Source organism: Canis lupus, chromosome 17 (assembly GCF_011100685.1).
Source record: "Canis lupus familiaris isolate Mischka breed German Shepherd chromosome 17, alternate assembly UU_Cfam_GSD_1.0, whole genome shotgun sequence".
Taxonomy (NCBI): Eukaryota; Metazoa; Chordata; class Mammalia; order Carnivora; family Canidae; genus Canis; species Canis lupus.
The window spans coordinates 63,303,896-63,321,804 of NC_049238.1; the positions used below are offsets into that span (position 1 = coordinate 63,303,896).

Genomic DNA, 17,909 nt, shown 5'->3' on the forward strand with positions numbered 1-17,909 from the left:
TGCTTCACCAATCCTGTAAGAACTGTCAGTAGGAGCTGCTTTCCCAGCCAAGTCCCCCCTGAGGGACCTAGGGAGGGGCACTTTTCCTCCCAGAGGGCCACTGTTTGAGCCAGAAGAAGCCCACAGGGATGGGGTCTGAAACTCAGTTTCTTATACAGAACTGTCTCGACTAGTTCTGGAAGCTAAGGGGCTAGCAGGTCTGCTACACAGAAGATGGACCAAAATGGAAGAAACCACAGAAGAGCCGGAAGACCCACTTGTGAGCACAAGAAAGCTACCCCCAGCAGCTCCAGAATGACTCTGGAAGACCTTGAAGAGGCTGTAGGTCGAGAGCAATGAGAACAGAGAGCAGTGCTTGGTTACTGCCATCTGATCCAGTTTCTCCCCTTGGCATGTGGGGCGGGGGGGCATGCGGTTAACATGCAGGTAGTTCAGATATGCAGATACTTTCCAGAAGGTAGAGGATGGTGAGTGGTTCGTTTCAAAGGAATCAATTTCCAGGTCCTCAGTTTCTGCTCATAGTCTTCCCTAAACAGGTGTGCCTCTGAGGGCATCTGCAGCCCTGGTATACTTTTCCCGCCTTTTTCTCGCTCCATTGCCTTCTTCCACTTCCCACTTAAAAAAGTTTACCGCTCCTTCTTTTCTATGCTGGTAAATGGTGCATTGCTCTAAGGTATAAAAATCTCTAGGATATTAAAGAGATAATTCCATAATTATTCGAATCAAGGAAACATAAAGACCTCCCCACCCTTTCCATCTCCTTAAGAGACAAATCTCCAATAAAACTTCACTTCTTAATAAGTGAACTAATGTTGCAGCATCTGGGTGGCTCAGTCAGTTAGGTGTCTGCCTTTGGCTCAGGTCATGATCTTAGGGTCCTGGGATGGAGTTCAGCAGGAAGTCTGCTCCTCCCTCACTCTCTGCCTCTCCTCCCACTCATACTCCCTCTCTCTCTGTCTCTCTCTCAAATAAATAAATAAAATCTTAAAAAAAAAAAAAAAGATCTCAGGGTCCTGAGATCCAGCCCCATGTAGGGCTCTGTGTTCAGTGTGGAATCTGTTTGTCCCTCTTCCTCCCCTTCTGCTCCTCCTCCCACTTGAGCGCTCTCTCTCTCTCTCTTTGTCTTAAATAAATAAATACATATATAAAATCTTTTTAAAAAGAAGTGAACCAGTGTTTACTAATTATAAAAACTTGGGAGCGCCTGGGTGGCTCAGTTGACTAAGCTTCTGCCTTCAGCTCAGGTCATGATACCAGGGTCCCTGGGATCAAGCTCCGCATTGGGCTCCCTGCTCAGCAGAGAGTCTGCTTCTCTTGCTGCCCCTACTTGTGCGTGCTCTTTCTCTCTCTCTGTGAAACAATTAAATAAATAAAATATTTTTAAAAATAAAAATTTGTAATAAATCTGTTATTTTGATAAATGTTACTAATCATAATATTTTTAAACAATTAGAACCTTCTGTCACTGAAAATACTTTTTTTCTTTTTTAAATGATTTTATTTATATATTTGATAGAGAGAGAGAGAGAGCATGAGTGGGGAGGAGGGTCAGATGGAGAAGACTCCGCGCTGAGCAGGGAGCCTGATGCAGGACTTGATCCCAGGACCTGAGATCATGACCTGAGCCGAAGGCAGATGCTCAGCTGACTGAGTTAACCAGGAGCCCAGGAAATACTTTTTATTTATTTTTATTTATTTATTTATTTATTTATTTATTTATTTATTTTTTTAGGAAATACTTTTTAAATGAGTTTTGATTTATGTATTTTCGTTGCAGAAAAGTATGTATAATAGAGGACCAATAAAATGCTTTCAATCACTAAATTATCTTAAGATTACATAGAAGAGAATCGAAATATGATTTCAAAGAAAAAAAGAAATATGAAACTTCCAATTTAGAGAATTTCATCATGAATTAACTAAATCAATGAGGATAATATCAAGTAATTGATATTAATATGAATCATTTAGATGCATTAAAAAGAGTGATTTCATAGTCTTATTAATATTTACAAAAGGCCAATCACTATGTTTTACAACTTTTACAACTCTTGCAGCTAATGACAAAAATGTTAGATGCCAACTTTAAATATACAAGAGGGTACATGGTTTTTCATGACTCTTAAAAAGATATAGAAGCAAAAATGTTTGAGGACTGTAGCTCCAGCCAGTCATTTCCGGAGGGGGTATCTCACAGGGCTGTGAATCAGCATCACTTCAAGACTCCTCCAGGGCAGAGTCAGACCAGTCTTCCCATTTAGTGACTTCCACCCAGTTTCCAGCAACCAACACCAGTTACTCACCTCCCAGTCACATAGCCTCTGGCGCTTGCAGACTCAGCCACATACACAAATACCTGAATACCCTTGGGCATGCATAGTACTTAACCCCTCTGTGCCTTAGCTCTCTAATTTACAAAATGGGAGTAATATTTACTGCTTCTTCTATTTCTACTTCTTTTTCTACTACTATCACTACTTTTAGTTTATGTGTGTTACCTTAAGAAATGTTTGGCAATGGAAGCCATTATTTATCTGAATACTCACTCAACAGAAAAGGAAGAATGAGAATCTGGGCGGTCAAGCCCGATGTCAAAGGTCATTTGATAGGTTAGTTGCAAAGGACTAGAACCCTGGAATGCTAGCATTTAGCCTACTGACCTCTACTTTCTGGCGGCAACTCAGAGCTTGCCAAAAGAATCGAGACGCATGGTTCATAACATCTTTTCCCAACACAGGCCTTGAGGACAGCCCATTCTTTGATGAGTTTGTGTTAACCACTGCCCAGGAGCATTTGTAGCTAGAGTAGGGAGCGTAGGGTTGTACACGAAGGTCTTCAGTCTCTTTGTCCTCAGGCTGGACTCCCCCAATAACAGAAGTGTAGATACCCACTAAAATCTCCTATCACTACTCATTTGTTCATTAAATCATAAAAATCTTAGATTTTATGAATCTGATAACTAGGAGGGACTGTAGAAATCAGACTGTCCCTGCTCTTAGGTCCAAACCTTTCCCATAAGTTACTCTGTAGCAGGGTTTCAAGGAAGCATTTCCATCTCTCTTCCCCAAGGCTGGTCTCTCCAGGCTGGAGAATCACTGCTCAACGGAGTCAGCAGCACTTCCCATTACTCACCAACTCCAATCACCTGTCTCTGTTTCAAGCTCAAGCTTTTATTTTTAAAAAAGATTTTATTTATTTATTTACTTAACAGAGAGAGAGAGAGAGAGGAAGCACAAGCAGAGGGAGGCACAGGCAGAGGGAGAGGGAGAAGCAGGCTACCTTGAGCAGGGAGCCCAATGTGGGACTCCATCCTAGGACACCGGGATTATGATCTGAGCCAAAGGCAGATGCTTAACAACCCAGGCATCCGCAAGCTCAAGCTTTTAAAGCTCAGGATCTCCTTTGACTAAAACTAATAATAATAAAGTTTTATAACTTCTCTTAATGTAAATTGAAACAATGTTTGGGATTAAAATATATGTTTTTAATTTATACAGCTCTGCCTCCTTGGGAAGGTTCAGGTTCCTTCAGAGAAACATTTCACCCCCCCCCCTTTTTTTACATTTTTATTTATTTATGATAGTCACACAGAGAGAGAGAGGCAGAGACACAGGCAGAGGGAGAAGCAGGCTCCATGCACAGGGAGCCCAACGTGGGACTCGATCCCGGGTCTCCAGGATCACGCCCTGAGCCAAAGGCAGGCGCCAAACTGCTGCGCCACCCAGGAATCCCTATTTATTTATTCGAGAGAGAGAGAGAGAGAGAGAGAGAGAGAGAGAGAGAGAGAGGCGGAGACACAGGCAGAGGGAGAAGCAGGCTCCATGCAGGGAGCCTGACGTGGGATTCGATCCCGGGTCTCCAGGATCGCGCCCTGGGCCAAAGGCAGACGCCAAACCGCTGCGCCACCCAGGGATCCCCACATCTCACCCCTTTATCCACACCCCCTGGACCCCACATTCCAACACATACTTCTTGGCTCTAAGAGTGTGTAGGGTACATGCGGCAGACCACCAAAGATGAATAGAAAGAGGTGTGAGCCAGACAACCAGCAGTGATTAGACCCAGTGCCTGCACACATATGTGCGTGCACCGGGCTGGGACGGAGAGGAAGTGGACAGAGGAGTTATACACAAACAGAGAAAATTAAGGGTGGGGCTGAAGGGAACAGCTCATGAAAATGCCAATGTTCTTCCAAATTAATAGAGAAAAGGCAACAGACAAAGATTTAAGGATGGGAAGGAAGGTGGGAAAGAGCCAAACCACACAATTTTCTGATGGATTTCTTTTTTTTTTTTTTAAGGTCTTATTTATTTATTTGAGACAGAGCGAGCACAACCAGGGGGAGAGGAAGAAGCAGACTCCCCACTGAGCAGGGCGCCCCATGTGGGGCTCCATCCCAGGATCCCAGGATCATGACTTGAGCCCAAGGCAGACACTTAACTGAATGAGCTGCCACCACCACCCCTCCCACAACCAAGGATTTTATTTTGTACCTTTCCAGAGCTCTCATGTCAGCTCTTCCTGTTCTGGAGTTTGCGTGCTGTTCCAAATGATCTCTCTTTAATTCTTGCCAGTCCCTCTTTCCCCTCTATTTTAGGTGGTTTCACTGCAGTGCACCTGCCAAATTCACACGCATTAAAAATAGAAGGGCCTCATCTGGGCAGCCCCGGTGGTGCAGCGGTTTAGCGCCGCCTGCAGCCCGGGGTGTGATCCTGGAGACCCAGGATCGAGTCCCACATCGGGCTTCCTGCATGGAGCCTGCTTCTCCCTCTGCCTCTCTCTCACTCTCTCTGAATGAATAAATAAATAAATCTTAAAAAAAAAAAAAAAGAAGGGCCTCATTTTTCATCAACCCAATTCTTTCAAAATCTTTGACCCTGACAACACAGTAAGAAGTACATTTATATGCTGAACTAGTAACCACATGCACAAAGTATAACCAAACCGAGTTTCAGGAAACCATCCCAACCTTACCACAACCTTTCAATGGTTCCAATTTGAAAGCGGACCAAGTGCAACCCACTAAATTGATAACACAACCTGCTAATGGCTCACAACTCATTTTTAAACACAGAATCATTTTATAGATGAACAAATTAAAACAAAAGACAAGGCTCCAGGTCATCACTGGCATCAAAACTGGGGCTAGAACTCTCAAGTTTTCCTGCATGGAGCTAGATTCCACTCAGAACAGAACCTTTGATTGGAACAGGATCGTCTTTAAAATATGCTATTTTGGCACATAATCATCTTGCTTGTTTTTGTGTGGGCTCTCTGCCATTCTCAATTACTTGATGCCAGACCAATGACACCTAGCAAATGGAGAAATTTGGGTGAATTAGGAATCCAAAATGCAGACTTTATTTATTTATTTATTTATTTATTTATTTATTTATTTATTTATTTATAGTGCTCAGGGACCTCTACTGCTGCTCCCTGCTGGTAACTGAGGTAGACTGGTCCTCTCATTAGGTGGAGCTGGATAGGTGGTAGGGGTGAGAAGTGGGGTAGAGGGAGTCAGGAGGGGCATGGATGGGATTTCCTTCTCCTTTCTTCCTCCCTTCCTCCATCCCTCCCTCCCTCTCCCTCTTCCTTCCTTCTTTCTTTCCCTCCTTCCATAAGCAAACCGATATTTAGTAATATACTAAATTATTATTATATACCAGGTTTTGTGCTACTTTCTATAGATGGGGTGAAAAAATCTCCTAAGAAACATGCTCTGGCAAAGCAATCAGCTTGTAAGCAGTCCATTACAATGCTACACAGAAGTTAAGGCTTCATGAGAAGGAAGTTGAAGCCTATATTTAACCCAGACCGGTGAAGAAAGAAGTGATAAGAAAGGCTTCCCTAAGGAGGGGATGGCTGAGCTGATTCCAACCAGGTGAATAAAAGGAGAAGGAGGTCTCAGGCAGAGACCCTCCAGGAAACAGGGGATGATCTCACTATTTCCTAACATTAATGTGCAGAGCTCCTAATTCTGGGAAATCTGCTAACTATACACTGATTTTCAACTCCTGTCTCTGAATACACCTGAACCAGAGAGAGAAAGGTACCCATCAATCCCTACCTGCCCAAACCAGTTTCCAAAGCGACAGACCTCATGCAGGGCAGGAAAGAGAGAGAGCACACACCTATCTTGCTCATTCTTTGAGTTTTTAAAATGGTTACAATAGTGGTAGGTTGTTTTAAGTTACACTTTTTGGAATTATTTGAACTCAGAAATCCAACAAGAATATCCACTATGTCAATGTTGTCATTACTTTGAGATGCTTAAAAAAAAATTAAAAAACAGCCCCTTCCCTCCCCCGACTCCATAGACTAGCTTAAGAGGCCCTCATAATAGTACTAGAGAGACAGCCTCTCCTCCTCTTGCTTTCCTCCCTACATTCCCTGGAGAGATTGGAGAGATAGGGCCATTTGTTTGGATAGGACCCTGCTGCCAGGTCTCAGCATCTGGTCTCAGGCGACAAAACAAAACACAACAGGAAAGTCAGGAAGAAGCCAGGGAGCTAAAACTAGACCCTTGAAATATCAAGCCTCCAACCCAGCACATCTTGGAACGAGGACTCTACACACAGGAATAAACAAAAACTGTCTGAAGATCTAACTTGAAATAATGCCAATTAGTATGTCCTCAGTGATCTTGATGTGGAAAATAATTATTTCTCAGTCTGCAACTGATCCAGATGGTGTTAGAAAAGCTATATGAAAAATTCTAACAATTTGGCATCTTCCTCAACATTTGTCTTCCTGAGGATCAGCACATTCATTAAGGTCTTGCTCTTCTGTTTGGCAGCCATTCATCTACTAAAAATATCTAAGGTCTTTGTAGTTTATTTCAACCATTACTTCTTAGAAATAATAGACTTAAAATTCATAAGAAAGTCTGAATTATGCAAGTTGTCTGACTCTGAAACCTCTTAAATCAGTAAAAAATGATAGTTCTCAAGACTTTTACTAAATGGCCTTTATTCAATGCCTATTAATACTAGGATATTTTTAAATTTTTACTTGTATTTTTTAGACCGGCAGAGAGAGTGAGAGGACCAGAGGGAGAGGGACAAGCAGATTCCATACTGAGCACAGAGCCAGACATGGGGCTTGATCTCACGACCCTGAGATCATGACCTGAGCCAAAATCCAGAGTCAGCATTTAACCTACTGAATCACCCAGGCGCTCCAATACCAGAAAATATATTAAAAAAAAAAAAAAACATATCCTATCTCATATGTAACAATCCTAAAAAGTAATTATTTTGTTCCATGAGATTCAGAAGTTAGGCCAGGTAGTGAAAAAAAGCAATAATTGAAGTACAAATGTGTCTCTCTTCAGAATCCATGATCTTTCCCTGGATGCTGTCCCAACTAAACCAAAGCTGGCTCTAATTTAGTTAATTAGCTAAAGCTACAAGCATTGTCACAACAAGAGAATAACCAGAAAGGCTCTCTGACCCTCTCTCTCTCTCTCTCTCTCTCTTTCTCTCTCATCTTCCTTTCTCACCCCCATTCCTCAGGTGCTCTGCTCTCTTCCCTTACCATCAAACAGAGCTCTCTAAAAATGCATTCTACCATAAAAGATCAGAGCAGGGTTTTCCAACAGGGGTCCAGGACTTTTACTATTCCTACCCCCACCCTCATTACCCTGAAGTCTCCAAAGGGGTCTGAGAGAGCTGTTCTCTCCATTTCAAAGGAGTCTAATAGAAATTGTGAATTCTTTTCAGGCTACTCAGATTCCTTGTTTTTATCTGGTGTCCCATCAACTCAGTATAATAGGCCTGATTGTCTTTTTTTTTTTTTTTTTAAGATCTTATTTGAGAGACAGAGTGAGCTAGTGAGAGAGAGCATGAGGTGGAGAGGGGTAGAGGGAAAGGGAGAAGCAGATTCCCTGCTGAGCAGGGACCCAACTCTGGGCTGGATCCAGGGACTCCAGGATCATGGCCTGAGCCAAAGGCAGATGCTTAACCGACTGAACCACCCAGGTGCCCCAGGCCTGATTGGCTTATAGGAAATTGAATTAATCAATAAAGGATATTTGTCTGGCAGGTTGAAACCTTTCAAAGCACTGAGATGTACCCTTGAGAGCTATGTAGCAGTGAAATTTAGGTCTTTGCAATTTAATCTCCACTAACAAGGTCTTAATCCAAAGGGATCAGCTCCTTAGTAAACATTCAAGTAACAGGGCCATTGTGTAGGAGGAAAAAGGTATAGATTGAAAGATTGAAGATATGTTGATCTGGATATCTGTGTTCATAATGCAGAAGAACCAATAGACCACACTGGTTAAAGTAATGAACTTTTTTTAAAAAAATGTATTTTCTTTTATTAAGTAGGTTCCACACCTCAGCCCCAGTGCGGGGCTTGAACTCACAACCCTGAGATCAAGACCTGAGCTGAGATCAAGAGCTGAATGCTTAGGCGTGCCTGGGTGGCTCAGTCAGTTAAACGTCTGTCATGATCCCAGGGTCCTGGGATGGTGCCTTGTGTCGGGCTCCCTGCTCAGTGGGGAGCCTGCTTCTCCCTCTCCCTCTGCCTGCCACTCCCCCTGCTTGTGCTCTCTCTCTCTCTGTCAAATAATAAATAAGTAAAATCCTAAAAGGAGTGTGAGAGAGTGTGTCAAATGTTAACCGATGAACCACCCAGGCACCTCGAAGGTAATGGACTTTGACAGTAGAAGAACACTGTTCAAATCCTGACTCTGTCACTTGTTAGAAGTTACTAATCAAATTATTAAACATTGTGCATCAGTTTTCTCATCTGTGAAATAATAGTAACTATCCCATAGGATTGCCAACTGGGTGTATGGGATAATGCGCTTGAAGTGCAGGATTCCTGACACTATAATCACTGCTCAGCAAATGCTGTCTTAAAATTTTTTCGAAGGACCATAACCCAAACTGGTCTTCCACTGTGATGCAGGATATCTCCTCCTCCCCCGTCTGCCGAGCAACTAGTTCCTTTTTCACCCCCTGGACAAACTGGATGTTTTGGCTGATGTTGGAAAACCCCTGGAGCAAAAGCTGAGGGAAAGTACAGTCTGGGTCCAAAGGCCAAGTAGCAATCTTTTTGCCCCAAGTGAGGCTGCCAGCGGGCAATAGTGTAGAGGGCATCAGGGTTGGTGGCACATGGAGGAGTGTAAAGAAGAGAACTTCCCCCAGATTGCAGGAAGCCCACTGTCTGGTGTAGAGCCAGGAGTCAGCTTGGCAAAGAGAGATCCGCCCAAACCAGATCTGGGTAAGTCTAATTGTTGGATGTGTGTAGGTGCTTGCGAGGGAAGACCTTCCTCTAGTAGTAAAGGCTCAGAGATTCAGGGCAGGGGACTGGTCCAGGAACAAGGAACACTTGGCAGTGCAGCGCCACCACCTCGCAGAACACTAACTCCTGCTATCCCTCTAAGCTGCCCCTCCCCCCACCAGCTGCCAGGGTAATCGCCCTAAAGCGCTACTTCAATCATGTCACTCCTCAGTTAAACTGTCTGTGACACCTACGGAATTAAGCACGGACTTTGTAGCCTCTCCAGTGTGCACCCAACTTATCGTCCGTGCTCCGTGTCACGTGCCGGATTGCGGTACTCATTGTTCCCTGAGTTCATCCTGAGCTCTGGCTTCTCCGCGCCTTCCTTTCTTCATCTTTTTCTCTTCCTCCTCCACCTCCTCCTTCCTCATTGCCATTGTCATCCTTTTTTTTTTTTTTTAAGACTTTAAGTCATCTCTACCCTCAACGTGGGGCTCGAACTTACAACCCTGAGATTAACAGTAGCACGCTCCACTGATCAAGCCAGCCAGATGGCCCATTCCTTTATTCTTTAGTCGCTCTTAGGAATAGCCTCTTGTTCCCTCCCATCTCAGATGACATCCCTCCCATAACAGTTTCCAGTAACCCTCTCCCAATTCCCCCAGCATTCTCTCCTCTGAAACTTGGGCATGGAAGGTTCTTTGTAAATTTGGTTTTCTACCAGCAATCAGATTGTTAGCTCCTTAAGGTAGGTACAGTGTCTGAGTGGGTGGTTCCCTCTGCCAGTACTTGTATGACTGCTGAATTGAATCAAGCTGAAAAACCCTTTCTTCCCCAAGACTCTCTTCATATACATTCCCCTAAAAATCCTCCTCCAAGTGAATTAATTTTTTTAAAGATTTTATTTTTTTTATTCATGAGAGATACACAGAGAGAGGCAGAGACACAGACAAAGGGAGAAGCAGGTTCCCATGGGGAGCCTGATGTGGGACTCGATCCTCAGGACTCCAGGATCATGCCCTGAGCCAAAAGCAAACAATCAACAACTGAGCCACCCAGGCGTCCCAAAACAGAATTGATCCTTCCAATTTTACTGAGCAGGAAACTGAGGTCTGGAGAATAAAAATAACTGGTATAGAGGCGGTGGGGGGTGGGGGTGACAGTGCGACAGAGGCCATATGGAAACTTCCATAGCAAAGTCAACCCAGGGGTGATTCTGCTTGTCTTTCTTTTAGTCTCTCTTGTCTCAAGGCTACTGTGACAGCCTGGAATGGATTAAACCATGAATAGCAACTGTTGGTCTCTAAGCCTGGGGTGAAGTAGTAAGTCTCATTAACTCTGTCCTTAGAATTTTTAAAAGTGAAAAGAAAGAGGGAAAGAAATTTTGCCCCCAGAGAAATGTACTGCAACATGAAATCATCCACAGCTTTAACATTTCAATGTTTTTCTTCTCTGAAGATACCGGGACAGCCTGTCTCTGCTGTTTTTCATCATATAAATTGCTCTGCTTGAAAGGCAAGTGGGGGTAAATATAGCAGCAGTATCTCTGATGTAACATTCTTTGACCTGGCCTGGACATGTCCTTGACATTGTCCTTTAGAAAGGAAAGAGGAGAGAAAATATGTCCTTGCTACTGTATGTAAGAGAAACTCTTCTTCCTAGCCGTTATCAGGGGACAGGAGACAGATGAGTATAAGGAATCAAAATAAAGGAGCGAAGGATGCTAGCGATTTGTCAGGTCTCCTGTGTTTGGCTGTCTGGCAGGCCGGCCAGAGCCAGTCAATCAGCAGTATTTACCAAGGTGGAGGTGGCCAGATGCCCTGAACTGGAAATCACACACGGTTCCACTTCCAGTTCTGCCCGTTGCATTTTGAAAAGCGTCTTGCCTAAAATATTTTGTTGTCTTACTGGATCCCATTTTCCCCTTATTCTCTTTCCAGGCTCGTTTTCCTTAAGGCAACAACTTATAGTTAGCAATAATGCAATTTTAATTTAAAAGTGGTCAGAATACACATCAGAATGATCACTGTGGTTATTTCCCTCTGGTGAGAGGTCAGGGAACTAGAGGCTGGGAGGCGGGCAGAGTGAATGCCGCAGGGATCTTGGCTCTGTACTGTGGGGCTCTTTCACAATGAGAATGATTAGTAAATTGCATGTGTAATTTTTCAACTAGGGAAGGAAGGAAATAATGGATTGAGAAACAGCTCACTTGTGATTTATATGTGACACTTGATTTAAGCATATTATGAGCTCTCAAATCCCCACAAAGTAAAGTATCTGTTGGGTAGGTTAACTGCAATTTTCTTATTTCCAGTGTCTGGGATAACATCTCAACTCTTTCTTTTTTTAAATTTTGCATCCCTAATGTAAAATTTAAACTATGTGCCACAGATAAAAATGTAATTTATGTATGTATAAGCCATATATAGTGGGTTTATATGTATGTATACTTCCGTCTACCCATTTCTTTCTGTCGAATACCTACTTCTTTATTTTCTGAATAAGAAATGAGAGAACCTTTTTTTTTTTTTTTGGAGTTTCATTTTTTTGTAATTTTTTAAAAAGATTTTATTCATTTATTTGAGAGAGAGCGAAAGCACAAGTGGGGTGAGGGGCAGAGGGAGAAGCAGACTCCCCACTGAGCAGGGAGCCCATGGTGAGTCTTGTTCGGGGATGCTAAGGGCATGACCTGAGTGCAGTCAGATGCTTACACTCCTGAGCCACCCAGGCAACCCACGAGAGAACCTTCTGATGATGACCACTGGCATGTGTGCTCACTGCCCCCTTTCTGAAGGCTGCTAGTCCAATTAAGACAGCCCCACTGTCCCACAAGTTAATGTATACATTCATGTAAGCAAGATCCCTCACCCAGTGCCCAGCATGGGATACCACTCTATCAGACCTGGGAAGCCTTCTCTCCTCCCCTGTGTCTAGAGAAGAAGACAGAGTCAACACCAAAGAATTTCAGTGTGTAAGCATGTGGCCTTAGGAAAGCTACAGCTAGGCAGAGTTAGATATGCTGGCTCCTTGATGCTAAGCAAATGATGGGAAGGACTTACGGAGGGTCATCCCCAGCCCCCACCCAAGCCTGTTGCCTGGGGCGTGCTCCTGAAAAAGTTTACCTAACTTCCACCTAGAAAAACAGAGCTCTCCTCTGGAATTCAGCACAGTTTAGAAAGGTCAGAGAAATTCACAGCCTGGGGCCCTATGTCTGCCTGGTGTCAAAACAACCAGATACTCTTCTTTCTGCTTTGCAGTTTATAAAGCCCTATGAGAGGCCAGGATCTGAATAACAGGCCTGGGATCTGGATTTTAAAAATAAAAAATAAATTTAAAAAACAACAACAACACAGAGAGAAGGAAGTGAAGATGAAGAAAAAAGACACTAGTACAGCCCGAGAGACCCTGTATCCTAGATGCCAGTAACCTTGTATCTCTTACCTCACTTTTTACAACCTCCCTTATTCCCAAAAGTAAGATTTGTCCCCATTTCAGAGACACTCAAGCTCACAGGCTGGGCAGCATGTCCAGGGTCACACAGCAACAAAGTGGCAGAACCAGAAGATGAACCCATCTGCTTTGACCCCTGATCCATTGAGCGCTCCATCCACAGCTCCACGTGCGGAAACTGAATCCCTGAGCATTTTCTGGGACCTGCAGAACGTCACAAAGCTAGTAAATAGCAAGGCTGGCATCTGCCTGTAATTCTGATCTCAAACTTGAGGTAGATAGTCTATGTTTAATAAGATGTTCTGTTTGCTGATGGGAAACAAAAGGTGGGGTGGAAGAAAATGAGAGGTCACATAAGAATTGACCTATTTAGATTCGATAACCCAGGCTGCGGGCATGGTTTGCAGGGAGAGGTCCTTAAACTAAAAGGTGACACCATGAAGTCACAAATCAGAGCAATGAGTAGGTTATGAAACCTGGCAAATCCAGGAATCTGTACCAGAGAGAGCAGTCTTCAGTTTTCCTTCTCAGCCTTAATCAAGTCTTTAAATCAACAGCTTAATTTATTTTTATTTTTATTTATTTATGATAGTCACAGAGAGAGAGAGAGAGAGAGAGAGAGGCAGAGACACAGGCAGAGGGAGAAGCAGGCTCCATGCACCGGGAGCCCTATGTGGGATTCGATCCCGGGTCTCCAGGATCGCGCCCTGGGCCAAAGGCAGGCGCCAAACCGCTGCGCTACCTAGGGATCCCCAACAGCTTAATTTTTGAAATAAAATGATACATGTTCACAATTCAAAATTCAAAAGATACAAAAGATAGAATGTGAAAAGTCACTCACTTTCCATTCCCTGCCCTCACAGCGAGCCTGACCAGCATAGGGTATCCAGAGACCTTGATTCTGCCTAAATACAGAGGGTTCTGGATATTGTATTAGAAAAAATATCTGTTCACGCGGTATGATGACAATTGTGAAAAGATCCGATGCCTTGTCCAAAATATATCTCCATGAGCCTTGTACCACTTTCCCCTTCAAACGAGAAGGAAGTTCCCCCAGTGAGTGTTCCTCCTGGATGGGAGGAACAAAGCAAAGATGGGAATAGCACTTCCAGAACTACACAGGAAAAGGGAAATGGTCAAACTTAGTGCTTTTGCTTAAGGGCCTTTCTGTTCATCAACCTAAAAATTATTTTCTCTGGTTATTTTGCTATCCCCATTCTCATCCTCAAAACAAATGCCCATCTGGGGAAGCCCTGAGGGGTCCTCACTAAGGCAAATTTAATGTTAGGATTTTAAATGTGATACATTTTCCCCGATAGCCCCACAATTTCTAGAAGAGCCAATTTGACACAAACTAGATTTTGCTTACAGGTGAAATGTGAGGAATATCTAAATCAAATGGCTTCCTCCCCTTCCTGATGCCCTGTCACTGACCTCTCAAGAGCATAATTTATGAAGACCCTCTTTTTTTCCTTCCCTTTTTTTTGTTTCAATTTTTTATTTAAATTCTAGTTAGTTGACATACAGTGTAATATTAGTTTTGGGAGTAGAATTTAGTGACTCATCACTTACATATAATACCCAGTGCTCATCACAAGTGCCTTCCTTAAAAAAAAAACAAAACAGAAAAACAAGTGCCTTCCTTAATACTCCCCGCTCCCCCTTTAGGCCATCCTCCATCCACCCCCCTCCATCAACCCTTAGTTTATTGTGTATCCTTAAGAGTCTTCCCCTTTCTCAAAGTAAAACAACAAGAAAGTTGAAGAAGCCCTCTCAACTTCCCAAATGTTAATCAGGCTTGCAATTGAAATACCTGAGGACACAGAGCTCACACCAGCTTTGTCTGTCTGTGTCTTTCCAAATCAGAACAAAGTCTTTGCCCAACTTTGCTGCTAAAGGTTCTGTCCTGTTTCTGTCCTTCTTTATCAAACTCATCTAACAAATTATCTGCACTTACCGTTATCTTCAGCCCTTAACTTTCAATAAATTGGTTTTGGTCTCTATTGAAAATGTAATTAGGGGGCATTATGTACTCCTGAATAGGTGGATTCAAATGCCCCTCCTCAGTCTTGACTGACATCCAGAGTCTCCTATTCAATTTGTTACTATAAATCACACTCTAAGTGATCGTTCTTTTTTGTTTAGTAAATGTTTAAAAAATTTAATTACATGACAGTATAGCACCATTAGTATTAGTAGTATGTAGTTCTATCTACATAAAAGGCAGGAAAAGTCACCCACAATGCCACTACCCTAAAACAGATAAACTTTTTTTAAAAGTCATGTTTATAGGGCATCTAGCTCAATACATTATAGTTCATCTTGTGGAATGCTATGCAACATTTGAAAACGATGAGACAGATCCATACATATGAAAACACTCCCATAGTATCTATAAAATGAACATAGCATGATGTATGACAATATATATAATACTATTTGTGTATTTTTATAACTATATTTCATGCTGGGATATGTATGCAAATTTTCTGTAAGGACATACAAGACACACTCAACAGTGATTGCTTGTAGACTCCAGAAAAAGGGAATGGCTGATAGGAAAAAAGGATTTGATTTTTTTATTTATATTTTTCTGGATTGGTTGATTTGTTTTCCATATAATTTAAAAAATATTACATCTAAAACAAAAGTTATGTTTGTGTGTAATCAATTCTTTGGAAATAAATAGAACAATTAAATGTCTACACATGTAACACATGAAGCTCATTAATTATGTAATTAGTATTCAAAAGCAGTTTAATTACATTTGAAAAATATTTGAGGGTTAAAGAGAGAGAAAGAGACAAAATAAGAAACAGACTCTTGGGATCCTGGCTGGCTCAGTTAGTGGAGCATGTGATTCTTGATCTCAGGGTTGTAGGTTTGAACCTCATGTTGGGTATGGAGATTACTTAAAAATCTTAAAAAAAAAAAGAAAAGAAAAGAAACAGACTCTTAACTATAGAGAACAAACTGATGGTTACTGAAGTGGACATGGGTGGGGGACAGGTGAAATAGATGATGGGGATGAAGGAGTGCACTTGTGGTGAGCACCGGGTATTGCATGGAAGTGCTGAATTATTATATTGTGCACCTGAAACTAATGTAACACTGTGTTAACAAAAGAAGAAGAAAAAAAAGTATTTGAAAGTGACATTTAATTTCATTTTATACAAAATTCACAAAATTGTATGATAATTTTTGGGAAATGATAACCAAACACACATTAAACATTACTTGCTTGTAGCTTAATAATTTCAAAAGAAAAATTACACAAAATTCAACATTTTTATAGTGAATTATGATATTTGATTTGGAATATGATTGTATATTTTAACATGTATATAGGTTACTACAAATGATCCCAAAAGATAACAATGCCTAGAGCACAAGAGGCTCTTAAATTGGGACTATATAAACATGCATTTACCATATAAATGCAGAACCTCTGATGCTATCTATGCCTCCCAATTGTTTCTCGGACCCCCAGGCTGTCCAGGGATGCTGAAGGCATCCTGGGGGTGGACAGAATCCTCTAGAGACAGAAATCCTCTGCTGCCTGACAGTGAGCCTCAGCAGCCCCGGAGTAGGGATGGGCCTGGGGTGGACACTGACCTCGGCTGATGTGGTGCTTCTCCCCAGACAGGATTCCAGGGCTGTCAATGATGCTGATGTTCTTCAGGACCTGATTGGGCAGCTGGGAGCACATGAATCTGGAAAAAAGGGATCAAAGGCGGGATCAGGAATTACACATCTCCAAGCTCTGAGGAGCTCCCTGGCCTCTCAAGGTTACTGACATTGTCTGTAAAGTGGGGGCTCGCAGGGGATTTACAGTTCCTCCACTGGTGCCATGGGGATTAGATGCTGGACCATGAGGCAGGTATGGCAAGGTACCTTGGCACCTGCCTGCAACTTGCCACCAGATCCTTAACTGTTAATTTTGATTTTAGCTGATATTTACTGAACACTTGGATATATTTCTTAAAGATTTATTTATTTGAGAAAGAGAGCAGAGGGAGAGAGAACACACAAGTGCAGGGGAGGGGCAGAGGGAGGAGAATAGCAGAGTAGGGAGCCCAATATGGGACTCAATCCCAAGACCCTGGGACCACGACCTGAGCCAAAATCAGATGCTTAACCAACTACGCCACCCAGGCACCCCTGAATACTTAGATATTTTACAAACATCATCTCATTTGTTCCTCATAGTAACCCCTTGAGGAAGAAATTCCTATTAATGTCAGAGAAGTAACTTACTCAGCATATCACTAGAATGCTCCAAACTATATAAAACATGAATCTGCATCAAATTCTACTTTTGCTTTTGCCCTCCCTCCTTGCCTTGGCTTTAGAACCACCTGTGGCCAACCTTTAAGGCGGGGCAGGGAATATTGCTTCCAGAAAGCAGTAGCAGGTCTGCTGATAAACCAGCTAAGACCTGCTTTTCTATTCAACTTCTTTTAAGAAAGATACTTTTTTTAAAAGGTGAATTTTATGGCATGTGAATTATATCTCATTGAAAAAAAGAAAGATAATTTTCATGCTGGAAGGGGAAGAACAAACATAGATAAGAAACTTGAAGTTCCACTGAGGTGAGATAAAATGAGATATTCTGCTGGTTTTCACAAAACAAGACTAGAAGTCCCAAATACTGAAAGATGGTGAATTGCCAGTGTGATGACAAACCACAAATGAAAATATAAAAATTATTTTGACAGTGGGAGAAGTGTCAGAAGGCGAGATGTATTGATTTTCAAGTGTGAAAAAGGATTGCTTTTAAAGATAGGAGATTGGGTCAAACCTGCTTAAAGTAATTTTCTATCTAGAAAGTATGACTGGGAAATAGACCAGGGTTTTTTTTTTTTTTTTTTCATTATAAATATTTGGTATGAGGCACGTGGATGGCTCAGTCAGTTGAGTGACTGCCTTCAGCTCAGATCATGGTCCCAGGGTCCTGGGATTGAGCCCCGAGCCCTGCCGAACAGGGAGCCTGCTTCTCCCTCACCCTCTCCCTCTGCCCTCCCACTCGTGCTTGCTTTCTCTCTCAAATAAATAAATAATATCTTAAAAATAAGTAAATAAACAAATATTTGGTACTACTTTAAAATTATCTCCATATAATATCTAAACTTTACTCAAAAAAGTGTTTCTGTGTGTATAGAAAAAATGAGATCCTAAAAACCATAGTCTGAAAATCTCTGGTGATCCCTGGGAGATTTCAGTATGAA

General features: G+C 42.3%; 1 protein-coding gene and 1 long non-coding RNA gene across 32 annotated transcripts in view; one reads left to right on the forward strand and one right to left on the reverse strand.

The window, feature by feature from the left end:
- LRIG2 (leucine rich repeats and immunoglobulin like domains 2) overlaps positions 1-17,909 on the reverse strand; it is a 153,660-nt gene that overhangs the window by 89,609 nt on the left and 46,142 nt on the right. For 12 of the 30 annotated variants that reach the window (XM_038562305.1, XM_038562308.1, XM_038562301.1 and 9 more), the window contains 4 exons: positions 16,297-16,394; positions 12,743-12,885; positions 4,494-4,617; positions 258-685 (listed from right to left, as the gene is read on the reverse strand). In XM_038562305.1, the coding sequence (XP_038418233.1) occupies positions 258-411 (154 nt within the window). In that variant the 5' untranslated portion in view covers positions 412-685; positions 4,494-4,617; positions 12,743-12,885; positions 16,297-16,394. Of the gene's footprint in view, positions 1-257; positions 686-4,493; positions 4,618-12,742; positions 12,886-16,296; positions 16,395-17,909 lie in introns of those variants that run through there. The other 18 variants (XM_038562311.1, XM_038562322.1, XM_038562321.1 and 15 more) reach the window with 7 other exon arrangements.
- The window catches only part of LOC119864006, a 28,840-nt gene continuing 19,991 nt past the window's right edge, over positions 9,061-17,909 (forward strand). The window contains exons 1-2 of one of the 2 annotated variants that reach the window (XR_005372790.1): positions 9,061-9,231; positions 16,328-16,469. This is a non-coding gene — a long non-coding RNA (uncharacterized LOC119864006). The remainder of the gene's footprint in view (positions 9,232-16,327; positions 16,470-17,909) is intronic. The other variant, XR_005372789.1, reaches the window with a different exon arrangement.